This window comes from Bufo bufo, chromosome 1, assembly GCF_905171765.1.
Source record: "Bufo bufo chromosome 1, aBufBuf1.1, whole genome shotgun sequence".
Classification (NCBI taxonomy): Eukaryota; Metazoa; Chordata; class Amphibia; order Anura; family Bufonidae; genus Bufo; species Bufo bufo.
The window spans coordinates 275,580,451-275,599,344 of NC_053389.1; the positions used below are offsets into that span (position 1 = coordinate 275,580,451).

Below are 18,894 nucleotides of genomic sequence, written 5' to 3' on the forward strand. Positions count from 1 at the left end.
TATCAAAAGCCTTACTAAAGTCTAGATAAGAGATGTCTACTGCACCTCCTCCATCTATTATTTTAGTCACCCCATCAAAAAAATCAATAAGATTAGTTTGACATGATCTCCCTGAAGTAAACCCATGCCGTTTTTCATCTTTCAATCCATGGGATTTTAGATGTTCCACAATCCTCTCCTTAAGTATGGTTTCCATTAATTTCCCCACTTTTGATGTCAGGCTTACTGGCCTATAGTTGCCCGATTCCTCCCTACTACCTTTCATGTGAATGGGCACAACATTTGCTAATTTCCAATCTTCTGGGACGACTCCTGTTGCCAGTGATTGGTTAAATAAATCTGTTACCGGTTTTGCTAGTTCACCGCTGAGCTCTTTTAATAGCTTTGGGTGTATCCCATCAGGCCCCTGTGACTTATTTGTATTAATTTTAGACAGCTGACTTAGAACCTCTTCCTCTGTAAAGACACATGCATCAAAAGATTCATTAGTCTTCTTTCCTAACTGAGGTTCTTTTCCTTCATTTTCCTTTGTAAAAACTGAACAGAAGTATTCATTGAGGCAGTCAGCTAGTTCTTTATCTTCTTCCATATACCTTCCTTCTTTTGTTTTTAATTTGGTAATTCCTTCTTTTAGTTTCCTTTTTTCATTTATGTATCTGAAGAATGCCTTATCGCTTTTTTCCCTGACTGAGCTAATTTCTCTTCTGCCTGTGCTTTAGAAGCTCTTATAACTTGTTTGGCCTCTCTCTGCCTAATCTTATAAATTTGCCTGTCATCCTCTTTTTTTTTTATAATTCCTAAATGCTATCTTTTGGTTTTTAATGATTTTGGTCACTTCTGCTGAGTACCACAGTGGTCTCTTCCTTTTTTTGCTTTTACTGACAAGCCTAATGCAATTTTCTGTTGCCTTCAATAGTGCCACTTTTAAGTAGTCCCATTTCTCCTGGACTCCAATGAAACTGTTCCAATCTGATAGGGACTCGTATACCACTAATCTAATTTTAGAAAAGTCAGTTTTTCTAAAATCTAAAACTTTTGTTTTTGTGTGGTGTGACTCAGTCACTGTACTTATAGTAAACCACACTGACTGGTGATCACTAGATCCCAAGCTTTCCCCTACAATTATATCATATACCAAATTCCTATTTGTGAATACTAAATCTAAAATGGCCTCCTTCTGGGTTGGCTCCTCAACTACTTGCTGTAGAGATAATCCCAGTAGGGAATTTAGAATATCTGTACTCCTGGCAGAACTAGCTATTTTGGCTTTCCAGTTTACATCAGGAAGATTGAAGTCTCCCATGATGATAACTTCCCCATTAAATGTCATTTTAGCTATTTCCTCAACTAGTAGATCAAATTCTTTGACTTGGCTAGGTGGTCTATATATCACACCTACACGAGTTAGCTTATGATTATCAAGCTGCAATGTAACCCAAACTGACTCTAAATTGTTCTCGCTAACTTGTATCAAATTAGATTTTATGCTATCTTTCACATACAGGGCCACCCCTCCCCCCCTTCTTGCCTTCTCTGTCTTTCCTGTATAGAGAGAACCCTGGTATTGTTATATCCCAGTCATTACTCCCCTTGAACCACGTCTCAGTAACAGCCACTACATCTATATTCTCAGACGCCATTATAGCCTCAAGTTCATTGATCTTATTCCCTAAACTGCGAGCATTTGTAGCCAAGAATCTGAGCTTTTCATTTCTCAACCTTTGTGCTACTGGCATCTTCTGGCATTGTTTCGGGGGGCAGTTGAACTGCTGGATTATCGCTCTTTTGCCCCCCTTTCCTAGTTTAAATGCTCCTTAGCAAATACTTGGAACTGTTCACCGAGGACATTCGTTCCCTTGAGAGAAAGATGCAAACCATCTTTCTTGTACAGTTCTTTTCCATTCCAACAAGAGCTAACATGAGACACAAAGCCAAACCCTTGGTTCAGACACCATTCACCAAGCCATACATTGAATTCCTTAATGAGCATCTTCCTGTCATGCTGAAGGTTATGCACAGGCAAAACTGCAGGGAATGAAACAGTTGATGCAACCTCCCATATATCCTTTCCAAGTGTGTGAAAAGCTTCTTTCACCTTTGAAACCTCATTGCAAGCCAGATCGTTTGTCCCAATAACAATAACAATGGACAATAACATCCACTTCCCTTTCCTGCTTTGCTTGCCTAACAATATTAAGGATCCGTCGTCTATCCCTGCTAGCGGTAACACCAGGGCGACATCTCACAACACCATTCTCCTCAAACTTCACACCTCTTATGATGGAATCGCCCACCAACAGCTGCTTACTATCAATCCTCACCTTCTCCTTTTTGTCTTTGGCTGCAGTCTTGCATACTTTAGGCATGGGAGATGATTGTTTCTCACCCACTGTGCTTGAGCCATCCTCAATGTTGCTCTTGCACTCTGAAAGTGCTGCAAAAGAATTATGGAGAGCCACAGACTGTGGGGCATGTCTTCTAACCACAATTCTCAGTCTACCAGAACCTACAGTAACCCATCTTCCATTTCTAGGGGGCCTCTGTGGCAGTGGCATTTTGCAGGACAAGTTGTACTTTCCAACGCCTCCATTTAACCCCTTAAGGACTCAGCCCTATTTCACCTTAAGGACTTGGCCATTTTTTGCAAATCTGACCAGTGTCACTAAGTGCTGATAACTTTAAAACGCTTTGACTTATCCAGGCCGTTCTGAGATTGTTTTTTCGTCACATATTGTACTTCATGACACTGCTAAAATTGGGTCAAAAAAGAAAAATTTTTTTGCATAAAAAATACCATATTTACCAAAAATTTTGAAAAATTTGCAAATTTCAAAGTTTCAGTTTCTCTACTTCTGTAATACATAGTAATACCCCCAAAAATTGTGATGACTTTACATTCCCCATATGTCTACTTCATGTTTGTAGCATTTTGGGAGTAATATTTTATTTTTTGGGGATGTTACAAGGCTTAGAAGTTTAGAAGCAAATCTTGAAATTTTTTCAGAAATTTACAAAAACCCAATTTTTAGGGACCACTACAGGTCTGAAGTCACTTTGCGAGGCTTACATAATAGAAACCGCCCAAAAATGAACTACACCCCTCAAGGTATTCAAAACTGATTTTACAAACTTCGTTAACCCTTTAGGTGTTGCACAAGAGTTATTGGCAAATGGGGATGAAATTTGAGAATTTCATTTTTTTTGCCTAATTTTCCATTTTAACCCATTTTTTCCACTAACTAAGCAAGGGTTAACAGCCAAACACGACTGTATCTTTATTGCCCTGACTCTGCCGTTTACAGAAACACCCCATATGTGGCCGTAAACTACTGTACGGGCACACAGTAGGGCGTAGAGGGAAAGGTGCGCCGTATGGTTTTTGGAAGCCAGATTTTGCTGGACTGGTTTTTTGACACCATGTCCCATTTGAAGCCCCCCCGATGCAACCCTAGAGTAGAAACGCCATAAAAGTGACCCCATCTAAGAAACTACACCCCTCAAGGTATTCAAAACTGATTTTACAAACTTTGTTAACCCTTTAGGTGTTGCACAAGATTTAATGGAAAATAGAGATACAATTTCAAAATTTAACTTTTTTGGCAGATTTTCCATTTTAATAATTTTTTTCCAGTTACAAAGCAAGGGTTAACAGCCAAACAAAACTCATTATTTATGGCCCTGATTCTGTAGTTTACAGGAGAAGTACTTGTACATAACCCTTAGGCCCCTTGCAGACGAGCGTGAGCGGATTAGGTCCAGATGCGTTCAGTGAAAAACGCGAGATTTCGCAAGCAAGTATGCGATCGCGTTCAGTTTTTTATCGCGCGGGTGCAATGCACATTGATGCGTTTTTCACACGCTTAATAAAAAAACTGTAGGTTTACAAACAACATCTGTTATCAACCATCCGAGAAAAACACATCCGCAAGCAAGTGCGGATGCGATTTTCACGCAGTCCCATTCACTTCTATGGGGCCTGCGTTGCGTTAAAAACACAGAATATAGAACAAGCTGCGATTTTCACGCAACGCACAAGTGATGCGTAAAAACCAACGCTCATGTACACAGACCCATTGAAAGGAATGGGTCCGGATTCAGTGCGGGCGCAATGTGTTTGCATCACGCATTGCCCCGCGTGGAATACTCGCTCGTGTGAAAGGGGTCTTATTCCACCTGGAAATTTACGAACTTATTAATAATCTGCCAGCTAGGCGTTACCATTCCCCACTTTGGTGCCTCATACCCACTCTGACAATGTCCATCAGTGTTAAGAGCATCAGAGTATACACGGACATACCATTTTGGCAAGGGAATGGTAATGCAGTTTTTCACATATTTCCAAAAGGAATAGCAGAGGATCGGCGCAATGCAGAAAAAGATGCTCCAGCATTGTTATACTGGAATACAAGTATGGACTAAGACACGTCAGACATTTCACATTCCGTGATAACATGGAAGCATAAAAGAACACCAAAGAAACCAACATGGCGGACATTTCCATTACACAGGGAATGTCACACAGCTTTATTGACTGCTGAATGGACGATAATGCACATATTTGGTGTCAGGAAAGCTGGATGATAAGTGCTGTAGGTACAGCCATACTGGTTGTAGCTTTCCTAGAAGCAGATAAGACAGAAGGCCAAGTAACAGAAGGGAGTAAACTAATGGACATCACCATGCATCCACAGTGTCACACATCTCAGCTTGTCAAGGAACGAAAAAAGAAGCAAAACTTGGCAGCCAATCAAAGCTCAGCGATTATTTGTTAAACTCATGTGGAACTATGAAAGCTGCACTGTGATTGGCTGCTACAGGAAACAAGGCCTGTGCTTCAGTGGCTAAAAATGAGGCCTATGTAGATTAAATATAGTGTCCATGTAACTAGGAAAATTAGCAAAGAACCAGGAAATAAGTCACAATTTCATATTTTATTAACGTTTGAGACGATGATCATAAAAAAATCAACAAAACATCTCCTCACGTCACTGGGTTTCAATGTTCTCTGAACATTTATAACTTTACAAATATAATACAAAGCTTCATTAGATGTACTCCTCGTACATGCTGAGAACCAGATATCCGTCTGCCTGCATCTGTGGCATGGTGCCAGTCCTACAGACAGCGAGAGGTCCATAAATAAATCAGTGTCTGCCGCACACTGTCTCAGTCCTAATCCTTACTTCTCCCTGTTTTATTCATTTTTAAAAAGAAGTCCAAGGTCTACAGCATAATGGTCACTCATTGTATCTTGACAGCTTAAGCCTGGGTATGATATTCATCGACTGCAGTTCTTGGAACAGGAGTTTGCAGGCGTAGGGAATCCTCAGTGAAGATACGTGGCAGGATGATTTGCAGTAATGGCACCTAAAAAACATGTACATACTGATCAGGAATAATAGTGAAGATGAGAGTTATGGTGATGGTGATGGATAATGGCGGGTAAGAGTGATGACAATGATGGTCAGTGCTTCCAGCATTGGTACTCATGACGCATGGACACACACATCACTATTAGCACTCACATCTCACTCATAATGATGACACTTGTTGGTGGAGAGAGTGATGATGATGATGGCCGGAGTAATAATGGTGACTGGAGAAAGTGATTGGCATTGAAAATTCTGCTGATATTTTTCCCATCCTCACCACAATTCAGTTTTCTACAGTTTTGCAATTAGTGATGAGCAAATCGATTTGTAAAAATGGCTTTGTCTCATCAAGCAGGGTTCTGCTCCTGCGCAATGGGGTGTCCCCGAAGCGGAGGACGCTCCCCTGCCGCTTGAAGGCCAGGGCTGGACAGCACTGCTGCTCCAAGTAGTGGAACAAATGCAGAGGCTTTGCTTCTGCTACCGAGACTGTTCACGCGCCACTGCCCAGAAGTGTAGCGGCACATGCGCAGTCACTGCTCCAGTAGTGGAAGCAGAGCCTCTGCATTTGTTCTACTACTTGGAGCAGCGGTGCTGGTGCGCATGGGAGGATTTGCCATAGACCCAACAAGGAAATTTCCCGGTGGGCTGATGCCCACGGGGCCACTTAATCCCTCCTGTTGGTCATCAGCAAGGTACATAAAGATCTGATGGTCTCAGCATTAATTAATATAGGACCAAGATACAGCTTCATACTGTGGGGTGGGCAGAGGTATTTAGTGCCACACTGTGGTAACTGGTTCTGCTAGGGCCGAGTTGCCGGGCCCTGTTAATCAAGTGACGGGGGAGCATCCTCATCTTTGGGGACACCCTATCGCAGGTGCAGAACCCTGCTTGATGAGACAAATCTATATTTATGAATTCTCAGTACATGATATGAAACATTAAATGGCAGTGTTACAAAATACATCTTGTCCAAAAAACAAGCCCTCATATGGTTATGTGGATTGAAAAATATGGCTCTTGAAAGGCGGGGATGAAAAAAAAGAACGCATCACTGCCAAAATTTTATTGGTACTTCGGCTTACGTTACACTATAGTTCCATCCTGGCCACAAACATACTACTTCCCTTATATTATTAGGAAATTTACAACACACATTTTACATGTTGATTGTAAAGCAAAACATGAGCATCGGGTATTTTTTAAGCATTTGCTTTTGGGAACCCCACTGATGACTGGAAAGAAGTGGCCACGGGACCCATTCAAATAAAACTCAAAAAGGGAGAGATTTATCAAAACGGTGTAAAAGAAAACTGACTGACTTAGTTGCCCAAAGCAACCAATCAGATCCCACCTTTCATTTCTCAGAGCTCCTTTGGAAAATTAAAGGTGGAATCTGATTGGTTACATAGTAACAGTTTATAAGGCTGAAAAAAAAGACATCTGTCCATCCAGTTCGGCCTGTTATCCTGCAAGTTGATCCAGAAGAAGGCAAAAAACACCTGTGAGGTAGAAGCCAGTTTTCCTCACTTTAGGGGAAACAAAATTCCCCTAGGTTGTTATGGGCAACTAAACCAGTTTTGAGAAATCTCCCCCAAAGACTTACAGAGGAAACTTATCAGGAGCAGAATTATTTGAAGTCAGTTTCACATGAGCTTCCATTGCCATAATGTGTGCCAAGTTTTTCTAAACCTTGCCTTCTGTTTGATAAATGTGGTGCATCTTTAGACCAAACAGTTTTTTTCTAGAGATGTTACTCCAGTTTTTTTATGCCAGCCCACTACTGGAGTAAGATCGCATTTTTTTGGTGACTTTAAAAAAGTGATAGTTCATAAATCTAGTGTATCTCTAACATAGCTAACCGCCCCCACCTACTTTTACAAAGTGGCAAGAGCATCGTAAAAATTACAGAAAAGGTCTCAAATTTGTATGCACAAATGGCCCCAGCAAAAACATCACTTCTTACCTCCTAAACTCGGACACAAAATTATAAATTCCCCATAGAGTTATATTGATGAAGTTCCTATTGAAGTCAATGTACTGTGCACAAATGTGACCCAATGTAGTTACACAATGAAACATAAAGGAATACAGAGCCTGGAAACTATGGGCCGGTAAGTTTAACATCTGTTGTGGGTAAACTGTTTGAAGGTTTTCTGAGAGATGCTATCTTAGAGCATCTTAACGGAAATAAGCAAATAACGCCATATCAGCATGGCTTCGTGAGGGATCGGTCATGCCAAACTAATTTAATCAGTTTCTATGAAGAGGTAAGTTCTAGACTTGACTGCGGCGAATCAATGGATGTCGTATATCTGGACTTCTCCAAAGCATTTGACACTGTACCACATAAAAGGTTAGTATATAAAATGAGAATGCTCGGACTGGGAGAAAACGTCTGTATGTGGGTAAGTAACTGGCTCAATGATAGAAAACAGAGGGTGGTTATTAACAGTACACACTCAGATTGGGTCACTGTCACTAGTGGGGTACCTCAGGGGTCAGTATTGGAACCTATTCTCTTCAATATATTTATTAATGATCTTGTAGAAGGTTTGCATAGTAAAGTATCAATTTTCGCAGATGACACTAAACTGTGTAAAGTAATTTACACTGAAGAGGACAGTATACTACTACAGAGGGATCTGGATAGATTGGAGGCTTGGGCAGATAAGTGGCAGATGAGGTTTAACACTGACAAATGTAAAGTTATGCACATGGGAAGGAATAATGCAAGTCACCTGTACATACTAAATGGTAAAACACTCGGTAACACTGACATGGAAAATGATCTAGGAATTGTAATAAACAGCAAACTAAGCTGCAAAAACCAGTGTCAGGCAGCTGCTGCCAAGGCCAATAAGATAATGGGTTGCATCAGAAGAGGCATAGATGCCCGTGATAAGAACATAGTCCTACCACTTTACAAATCACTGGTCAGACCACACATGGAGTACCGTGTACAGTTCTGGGCTCCTGTCAACAAGGCAGACATAGCAGAGCTGGAGAGGATCGAGAGGAGGGCAACTAAAGTAATAACTGGAATGGGGCAACTACAGTACCCTGAAAGATTATCAAAATTAGGGTTATTCACTTTAGAAAAAAGATGACTGAGGGGAGATCTAATTACTATGTATAAATATATCAGGGGTCAGTACAGAGATCTATCCCATCATCTATTTATCCCCAGGACTGTGACAGTGACGAGGGGACATCCTCTGCGTCTGGAGGAAAGAAGGTTTGTGCACAAACATAGAAAAGGATTCTTTACGGTAAGAGCAGTAAGACTATGGAACTCTCTGCCTGAGGAGGTGGTGATGGTGAGTACAATAAGAGAGTACAAGAGGGGCCTGGATGTATTTCTGGAGTGTAATAATATTACAGGCTATAGCTACTAGAGAGGGGTCGTTGATCCAGGGAGATATTCTGATTGCCTGATTGGAGTCGGGAAGGAATTTTTTATCCCCCTAAAGTGGGGAAAATTGGCTTCTACCTCACAGGTTTTTTTTTTTTTGCCTTCCTCTGGATCAACTTGCAGGATGACAGGCCGAACTGGATGGACAAATGTCTTTTTTCGGCCTTATGTACTATGTGACTATGTTACTATGTTACTAAGGAGGTGAATACTTTTACAGGGCTATGTATTTACACACAGACTTACCAGCCAGAATAACCAAGTAATCCACACTGTCCACAAACATCCACCTCAAAGGCATCACTGGAAATCATCAGTCTCTCCAGTAGCAGCATGCTGGCCCCATAACCAATTAAGCAGTCACGTTCCATTTCTCCAAGACGCAATCCACCATCACGGGATCGTCCTTCAGTGGGCTGCCTGGAGAAACAAGAGCAAAATTATGACCAAAGGTCTACTGTACATAGACAGGGATTTCTAGAAAAAGTTTCCCTCAAGTTATTAAGGTCTTACAGCTCCTCGGAATGACATATCTGACAAAATGTCTTGAAAAGGCATGAAGAGCATAAATTCATATTAGACAGCCAACTAGTCTTTTCTTATACTCTAGTGAGTTCACACACAGTCTTTTCAACATGGACTCCACCACTATAATCCACATGCAAAACATGTGCAGTCCACCTCCCACTGATTTCTATGAGAAGACCACTCAGGAGTTCTCATGGAACGCTTTTTCTGGCTCTTGGTTTTAAAAACTGTGGTCCTGACGTAAGAAGTGACATGTCCATTCTTGGTGCAGATTCTCCATCCCAACATCCCACTGAAATGGGAAGGTTCTAAACGACATCAAAACCAGTGTGGAATTTTGAAGTGGCATGGTTTTTGCTCGGATATGCACTGCCAGCTGTGAGACTATGTAGACAGGGCTGTGTCTTTCCAAATCACGTCCAAACAACTGAACTTACCACAGGTGGACTGCATTTAAGGCGTAGCAACATCTCAAAGATGTGAGGCCCCCAGAGTTCAATTTTATGTCATAGTAAAGGGTCTGAATAATTATGTCCATAGAAAATTTTTGTTTTTCCTTTTCAAAAAAATTGTAGAATTCTGCTTTAATTTTCTCATTATGGGGTGTTCAGTGCAGATCGATGGGGCAAAACTTTATTTTAGCACAAGACCACAACATAACAAAATGTGAAAAAAGTGAAAGGGTCTGAAGACACTGTACGCTATTCACACATACATAGTTATTACTAAAGGCGGGTTTACACCACACGATGTTGGAGCCGATTGTCGGGAAGAAAGCGTTCATTCCCGACAGTCATCTGCTCGTTCAGTGAAGGAGACCGTGCATTTACATGCAGCCATCTCCTTCACTGTATGAGGATGAGTGAATCGCTATTGTGATCCCTCATCCTCATAATCAATATTTCTGGGCAGCAGATTGCTGTTTAGACTGCACGATCTTCTGCCCAGAAACGATGATTGATGTCCCTGCACGAACTATGGGATCACTCAATGAATGTGCGTTTTGGTCATTCATCAGGTGATCAATGGCACGTTTAGGTGGGCAGATTGTCGGGAACGAGTGTTCGCTGTTACGGTGGTTCCTAATAATCTGCTGAAAAATTGGGCAGTCTAACACTCGTACTGGCCACTGTCACACTGACCACAATCACACTTTCACCAACGTCACCATCACTCAGAAGGTAACACACTGAAGTCGTTCACACACTGACCATACTTGCACACTCACCGACGTCACTGAAGTAACAGACACTCGTGACACTTGCACTTTTAATTACGTCATGGCCATCACTCAAAGATGTGACAGTCTGACAATACAATCACATACCGTAACTTGCACCCACAGTAACTCCTGCTGAGAAAGATGTCACACTCACGACCATCTAACTGATGAACTAGCTACATGCAGAAACCCCAATTATTAGAATGGAAAATGAATTTCAGATGCACTGATAATTTGGCACACATATCACTCGCTGAAGTCACTGACACTGTAACACATACGTATAGTATAGTCCCTAATGACCATAATCACTCAAACTGACATTGCTTGTGTCAAATACACCCACACCCATACATAGCTAGCATTGCCACTAAAACGGAGGATCCAAGCACAGATCTCACGCACTCATGTGGCTCGTACTCGCACTACTGTCAGGCTGATCAAACCAATCATGGTCATATATGTATACATAAATGTACAGATAATATATACAAGACACATGTATACGAGCTGTGTCCCACACATAGTGTGCATAACCCAATAAGTGTCATAGGATCCCTGAATTCACGTGTACAAGGCAGAGGGGGAAACAGTTGACAAGCTTTCATATAACTACTCATCTCCTACTACCCCCCCAGAGAGCTCAGAGTGCAGTGAAGAATAAAATGAACAAGCACATGGTATATGTGATCCTACTAAAAATGATAAGGACAGGCGTCACAGGTGTTTAAGGGAATTTTTTTGTGGAGGAAAAAAAAAAAAAAGTCTTTAGGCATAGAATGGTAAAATAAAAAAAGAACACAAATACAAAGCCCGGCACAAGGTATTTACTTTGGAAACATCCCCATGCAATAGCTCACATCCAAAAGCGTACTCTGATTACACACAGGAGACGGTCACAGCTTTTACTGACAGCCCTGCTGTCCTGAGCCTTTTCTGAACATGTCTGGAACAGATGCCGTCAGGTCACCTCTCCCCACTGAGGACCGTGCAGGGACACTCAAGTCTGAGAGATTGGATTTATAATAAATACCCACGTCTAGTAGAAACTGGGCAGGGTCCAGTGGTAATCCACTTTCAGCAAATACAGCCTAGTCTTTGTACAATGAATAGGTATGCAATTTTCTAATAGACTTTGGGTATCAACTTAACTCAAGTTTTCAAGATCTCTGACTGCAGTCTCGGAATGGGGACCTTCATTGTCTACTTCCACAGAACGGGAATCTGTCCTGGTCATGTAATGGACACTATAGTTATTAGATCTCTGCAGCAGCGTCAGATGACCAAAACAGGTTGTCCTCTGCTGGATGAACACAATGAAGGTGCTCATTCACTGGCTGCAAACAGAGATATTGGAAACGGAGAGGAATTGATTTAAAAAGTGCATGACACAATAAAGGGATTCTTGTACAAGCAGAAATGGGAAAAACTTTTTTTTTTACACATTGGTGACATCCACCATACAAATACAGGGGATGTGCACAGAAGAAATATGGTGTGGGCTCTGGAGCACGCTCCATACGTGGAGTATGCTGGCTGTGTAACATGCAGCGACTGGGATTGGCAATAACTCCGTTCTAGGTCATTAATCCTTCAGATGCCAGTCAATAAGCACCCCCCACACTACATAAACATCGGGCGCTGAGCGGATGCCACGGCAGCCTATGGCCTTGTGAACAGGCAGGGTGTAATAGGAGATCAGTAAAATCACTACACACTGCAATACAGTATTACAGTTTATAGTACTAGTGATCAAATTATTCGTCCCCTAAGGGAACAAAAAAAATAAAAAATAAATAAAGTAAGTCAGTTGAATTAAGATTTAGAAATATTTAAAGGGAACCTGTTACCATGAAAATGTAATAAAAGATACAGGCACCATGAGCAGCAAGAGCTGAACAGATTGATATACAGGTCTTGCGGTAAAAAGTCAGTAAAACTTATAATTAGTAATTATAAATTCCTGCTTATCAGGGGCTTTGAAGTCAAGCAGGCGGTCCTATCAGTGATTGACAGCTATATGTGTATACACAGTCACAGTTAGAAGGCTGTCAATCACTGATAGGACCGCCTCCTTGACTTCAAAGCCCAGAATGAGCAGGAATTTAAATGTATATATCAAAAGTTTTACTGAATCTTTTCCCGCAAACTATACATTAATCTGCTTTACTTCTCCTGTTCCATAGCATAATACCTTTGGCTAAAACATCAAGTTCAACATAACAGGTTCTGTAGTAAAAAAAAAAAAAAAAAAAAAAAAACACACATCCAAAACCTAATATATAAAAAAGGGGAAATTAAAAAATTCTAAATCACTTCCCTTTCCCTAGTAACCTATAAAAAAAATAAAACAAACGGTTTAGCTGCACCCAGAAATTATTATGCTAATTTATCCTACACAGTTAACAGTAAAGCCTCATTCACACATCAGTGTTACACAGACGTGTGCTGTACATGTTCTCCAGGGATAGCACACGACCCCATTCATTTTAATGTGTGTATTCAGACATCAGTGTTTTAGCACAGTCCGTGGAACAGTGTTTTTAGCACGGATGCATGCCCTATTTTGTCTGTGTTCAAGGATCCATCACGTCCATTATAGTCTATGGATCATTAAGAAGAGATGCTTTGAAAATTATTTTTCAGCTGTTCAATGTCAGTGAAACACGGATGCAACACGGTCAGCAAAAAACGGGCCCAACACGGATCCTTAACGGACAGCTTCACGGATGCGTCACTGACCACCTGCTCAAGGATTTCAGCACGGACACGGACGTGTGAATGAGGCTTAATACAATTTAAAAAAACAATACCAGAATTGAAATTTTTTGGTCATCTTGTCTCTATCACACCCCCCCACCCCACAATCGCAATGATATAAAAAAAAAGCTCGTCTCACAAAAAACAAGCCCTCACACAGCATCAACGGATCATCGAATTTAAAAAAATAATAATTTTAAGTCAAATATAACAAAATCTACCGTATTTTTCACCCAATTAGACACCTATCTTCAATCGGCGCAGGCGCACTGAGAGGCGGCCACTCACTCGGCCGCTTCATCCTCAATGCGCCTGCGCCGATGACGTCACATCTACACCCGGCGCAGGCGCATTGAGGATGAAGCGGCCGAGGCACGGCCGCGGCGCAGGCGCCAGATATTGAATGAAAACAGGCAGAGCCAGCGGAGAAAGATCCCGTCCGCTGGCCCTGTCAATCAACAAGCAGAGGGGGCGTCATTACCATCGGAGGATGCGGCTGCTACCAGCAAGTAGCCGCCCTACTTGCTGGTAGCAAGGTAATTTACATATTATAAAATTAGGGTTTTAGCAAATTCTACTGAACCAAAATTATTATTTTACTTATGTATGGATAAATCGCAGTGTAGGGGTTATTATTAAGCAAAAAAAAAAACGTTTAGTGGGCTGACAGAAGCCCTTTAACCACCTCAGCCCCCAGTGCTTAAACACCCTGAAAGACCAGGCCACTTTTTACACTTCTGACCTACACTACTTTCACCGTTTATTGCTCGGTCATGCAACTTACCACCCAAATGAATTTTACCTCCTTTTCTTCTCACTAATAGAGCTTTCATTTGGTGGTATTTCATTGCTGCTGACATTTTTACTTTTTTTGTTATTAATCGAAATTTAACGATTTTTTTGCAAAAAAATGACATTTTTCACTTTCAGTTGTAAAATTTTGCAAAAAAAACGAGATCCATATAGAAATTTTGCTCTAAATTTATAGTTCTACATGTCTTTGATAAAAAAAAAATGTTTGGGTAAAAAAAAAATGGTTTGGGTAAAAGTTATAGCGTTTACAAACTATGGTACAAAAATGTGAATTTCCGCTTTTTGAAGCAGCTCTGACTTTCTGAGCACCTGTCATGTTTCCTGAGGTTCTGCAATGCCCAGACAGTACAAACACCCCACAAATGACCCCATTTCGGAAAGTACACACCCTAAGGTATTCGCTGATGGGCATAGTGAGTTCATAGAACTTTTTATTTTTTGTCACAAGTTAGCGGAAAATGATGATTTTTTTTTTTTTTTTTCTTACAAAGTCTCATATTCCACTAACTTGTGACAAAAAATAAAAACTTCTATGAACTCACTATGCCCATAACGAAATACCTTGGGGTCTCTTCTTTCCAAAATGGGGTCACTTGTGGGGTAGTTATACTGCCCTGGCATTCTAGGGGCCCAAATGTGTGGTAAGGAGTTTGAAATCAAATTCTGAAAAAAATGACCTGTCAAATCCGAAAGGTGCTCTTTGGAATATGGGCCCCTTTGCCCACCTAGGCTGCAAAAAAGTGTCACACATCTGGTATCTCCGTACTCAGGAGAAGGTGGGGAATGTGTTTTGGGGTGTCATTTTATATATACCCATGCTGGGTGAGAGAAATATCTTGGCAAAAGACAACTTTTCCCATTTTTTTATACAAAGTTGGCATTTCACCAAGATATTTATCTCACCCAGCATGGGTATATATAAAATGACACCCCAAAACACATTCCCCACCTTCTCCTGAGTACGGAGATACCAGATGTGTGACACTTTTTTGCAGCCTAGGTGGGCAAAGGGGCCCATATTCCAAAGAGCACCTTTCGGATTTGACAGGTCATTTTTTTCAGAATTTGATTTCAAACTCCTTACCACACATTTGGGCCCCTAGAATGACAGGGCAGTATAACTACCCCACAAGTGACCCCATTTTGGAAAGAAGACACCCCAAGGTATTCCGTGAGGGGCATGGCGAGTTCCTAGAATTTTTTATTTTTTGTCACAAGTTAGTGGAAAATTATGATTTTTTTTTTTTTTTTTTTTTCATACAAAGTCTCATATTCCACTAACTTGTGACAAAAAATAAAAACTTCCATGAACTCACTATGCCCATCAGCGAATACCTTGGGGTCTCTTCTTTCCAAAATGGGGTCACTTGTGGGGTAGTTATACTGCCCTGGCATTCTAGGGGCCCAAATGTGTGGTAAGGAGTTTGAAATCAAATTCAGTAAAAAATGACCTATGAAATCCAAAAGGTGCTCTTTGGAATGTGGGCCCCTTTGCCCACCTAGGCTGCAAAAAAGTGTCACACATCTGGTATCCCCGTACTCAGGAGAAGTTGAGGAATGTGTTTTGGGGTGTCTTTTTACATATACCCATGCTGGGTGAGATAAATATCTTGGTCAAATGCCAACTTTGTATAAAAAAATGGGAAAAGTTGTCTTTTGCCAAGATATTTCTCTCACCCAGCATGGGTATATGTAAAATGACACCCCAAAACACATTCCCCACCTTCTCCTGAGTACGGAGATACCAGATGTGTGACACTTTTTTGCAGCCTAGGTGGGCAAAGGGGCCCATATTCCAAAGAGCACCTTTCGGATTTGACAGGTCATTTTTTTCAGAATTTGATTTCAAACTCCTTACCACACATTTGGGCCCCTAGAATGCCAGGGCAGTATAACTACCCCACAAGTGACCCCATTTTGGAAAGAAGACACCCCAAGGTATTCGCTGATGGGCATAGTGAGTTCATGGAAATTTTTATTTTTTGTCACAAGTTAGTGGAATATGAGACTTTGTATGAAAAAAAAATCAAAAAAAAAAATCATCATTTTCCACTAACTTGTGACAAAAAATAAAAAATTCTAGGAACTTGCCATGCCCCTCACGGAATACCTTGGGGTGTCTTCTTTCCAAAATGGGGTCACTTGTGGGGTAGTTATACTGCCCTGGCATTCTAGGGGCCCAAATGTGTGGTAAGGAGTTTGAAATCAAATTCTGAAAAAAATGACCTGTCAAATCCGAAAGGTGCTCTCTGGAATATGGGCCCCTTTGCCCACCTAGGCTGCAAAAAAGTGTCACACATCTGGTATCTCCGTACTCAGGAGAAGGTGGGGAATGTGTTTTGGGGTGTCATTTTACATATACCCATGCTGGGTGAGAGAAATATCTTGGCAAAAGACAACTTTTCCCATTTTTTTATACAAAGTTGGCATTTGACCAAGATATTTATCTCACCCAGCATGGGTATATGTAAAAAGACACCCCAAAACACATTCCTCAACTTCTCCTGAGTACGGGGATACCAGATGTGTGACACTTTTTTGCAGCCTAGGTGGGCAAAGGGGCCCACATTCCAAAGAGCACCTTTTGGATTTCATAGGTCATTTTTTACTGAATTTGATTTCAAACTCCTTACCACACATTTGGGCCCCTAGAATGCCAGGGCAGTATAACTACCCCACAAGTGACCCCATTTTGGAAAGAAGAGACCCCAAGGTATTCGCTGATAGGCATAGTGAGTTCATGGAAATTTTTATTTTTTGTCACAAGTTAGTGGAATATGAGACTTTGTATGACAAAAAAAAAAAAAAAAAAAATCATCATTTTCCACTAACTTGTGACAAAAAATAAAAAATTCTAGGAACTTGCCATGCCCCTCACGGAATACCTTGGGGTGTCTTCTTTCCAAAATGGGGTCACTTGTGGGGTAGTTATACTGCCCTGGCATTCTAGGGGCCCAAATGTGTGGTAAGGAGTTTGAAATCAAATTCTGAAAAAAATGACCTGTCAAATCCGAAAGGTGCTCTCTGGAATATGGGCCCCTTTGCCCACCTAGGCTGCAAAAAAGTGTCACACATCTGGTATCTCCGTACTCAGGAGAAGGTGGGGAATGTGTTTTGGGGTGTCATTTTACATATACCCATGCTGGGTGAGAGAAATATCTTGGCAAAAGACAACTTTTCCCATTTTTTTATACAAAGTTGGCATTTGACCAAGATATTTATCTCACCCAGCATGGGTATATGTAAAAAGACACCCCAAAACACATTCCTCAACTTCTCCTGAGTACGGGGATACCAGATGTGTGACACTTTTTTGCAGCCTAGGTGGGCAAAGGGGCCCACATTCCAAAGAGCACCTTTTGGATTTCATAGGTCATTTTTTACTGAATTTGATTTCAAACTCCTTACCACACATTTGGGCCCCTAGAATGCCAGGGCAGTATAACTACCCCACAAGTGACCCCATTTTGGAAAGAAGAGACCCCAAGGTATTCGCTGATAGGCATAGTGAGTTCATGGAAATTTTTATTTTTTGTCACAAGTTAGTGGAATATGAGACTTTGTATGACAAAAAAAAAAAAAAAAAAAAATCATCATTTTCCACTAACTTGTGACAAAAAATAAAAAATTCTAGGAACTTGCCATGCCCCTCACGGAATACCTTGGGGTGTCTTCTTTCCAAAATGGGGTCACTTGTGGGGTAGTTATACTGCCCTGGCATTTTCCAGGGGCCCTAATGTCTGGTAAGTAGGTAAATGACCTGTGAAATCCGAAAGGTGCTCTTTGGAATGTGGGCCCCTTTGCCCACCTAGGCTGCAAAAAAGTGTCACACATCTGGTATCTCCGTACTCAGGAGAAGGTGGGGAATGTGTTTTGGGGTGTCTTTTTACATATACCCATGCTGGGTGAGAGAAATATCTTGGCAAAAGACAACTTTTCCCATTTTTTTTATACAAAGTTGGCATTTGACCAAGATATTTATCTCACCCAGCATGGGTATATGTAAAATGACACCCCAAAACATATTCCCCAACTTCTGCTGAATACGGAGATACCACATGTGTGACACTTTTTTGCAGCCTAGGTGGGCAAAGGTGCCCAAATTCCTTTTAGGAGGGCATTTTTAGACATTTGGATACCAGACTTCTTCTCACGCTTTGGGGCCCCTAAAATGCCAGGGCAGTATAAATACCCCACATGTGACCCCATTTTGGAAAGAAGACACCCCAAGGTATTCAATGAGGGGCATGGCGAGTTCATTGAAAAAAAAAAAATTTGGCACAAGTTAGCGGAAATTGATTTTTTTGATTTTGTTCTCACAAAGTCTCCCTTTCCGCTAACTTGGGACAAAAATTTCAATCTTTCATGGACTCAATATGCCCCTCAGCGAATACCTTGGGGTGTCTTCTTTCCAAAATGGTGTTATTTGTGGGGTGTTTGTACTGCCCTGGCATTTGAGGGTCTCCGCAATCATTACATGTATGCCCAGCATTAGGAGTTTCTGCTATTCTCCTTATATTGAGCATACGGGTAATGAGATTTTTTTTTTCCGTTCAGCCTCTGGGCTGAAAGAAAAAAATGAACGGCACAGATTTCTTCATTCGCATCGATCAATGTGGATGAAAAAATCTCTGCCAAAAAAAGAAAAAGGAGGGGAAAGGCGTCTGCCAGGACATAGGAGCTCCGCCCAACATCCATACCCACTTCAGCTCGTATGCCCTGGCAAACCAGATTTCTCCATTCACATCAATCGATGTGGATGAATAAATCATTGCCGGGATTTT

At 41.2% G+C, this 18,894-nt stretch overlaps 1 protein-coding gene across 1 annotated transcript in view; it reads right to left on the minus strand.

Moving 5' to 3' along the window:
- Positions 1 to 4,912: 4,912 nt before the first annotated feature.
- The window catches only part of POLR3B (RNA polymerase III subunit B), a 147,147-nt gene continuing 133,165 nt past the window's right edge, over positions 4,913 to 18,894 (minus strand). The window contains exons 27-28 of the mRNA XM_040439604.1: positions 9,034 to 9,207; positions 4,913 to 5,367 (exon numbers count right to left, since the gene is read on the minus strand). Of these exons, the coding sequence (XP_040295538.1) occupies positions 5,238 to 5,367; positions 9,034 to 9,207 (304 nt within the window). The 3' untranslated portion in view covers positions 4,913 to 5,237. The remainder of the gene's footprint in view (positions 5,368 to 9,033; positions 9,208 to 18,894) is intronic.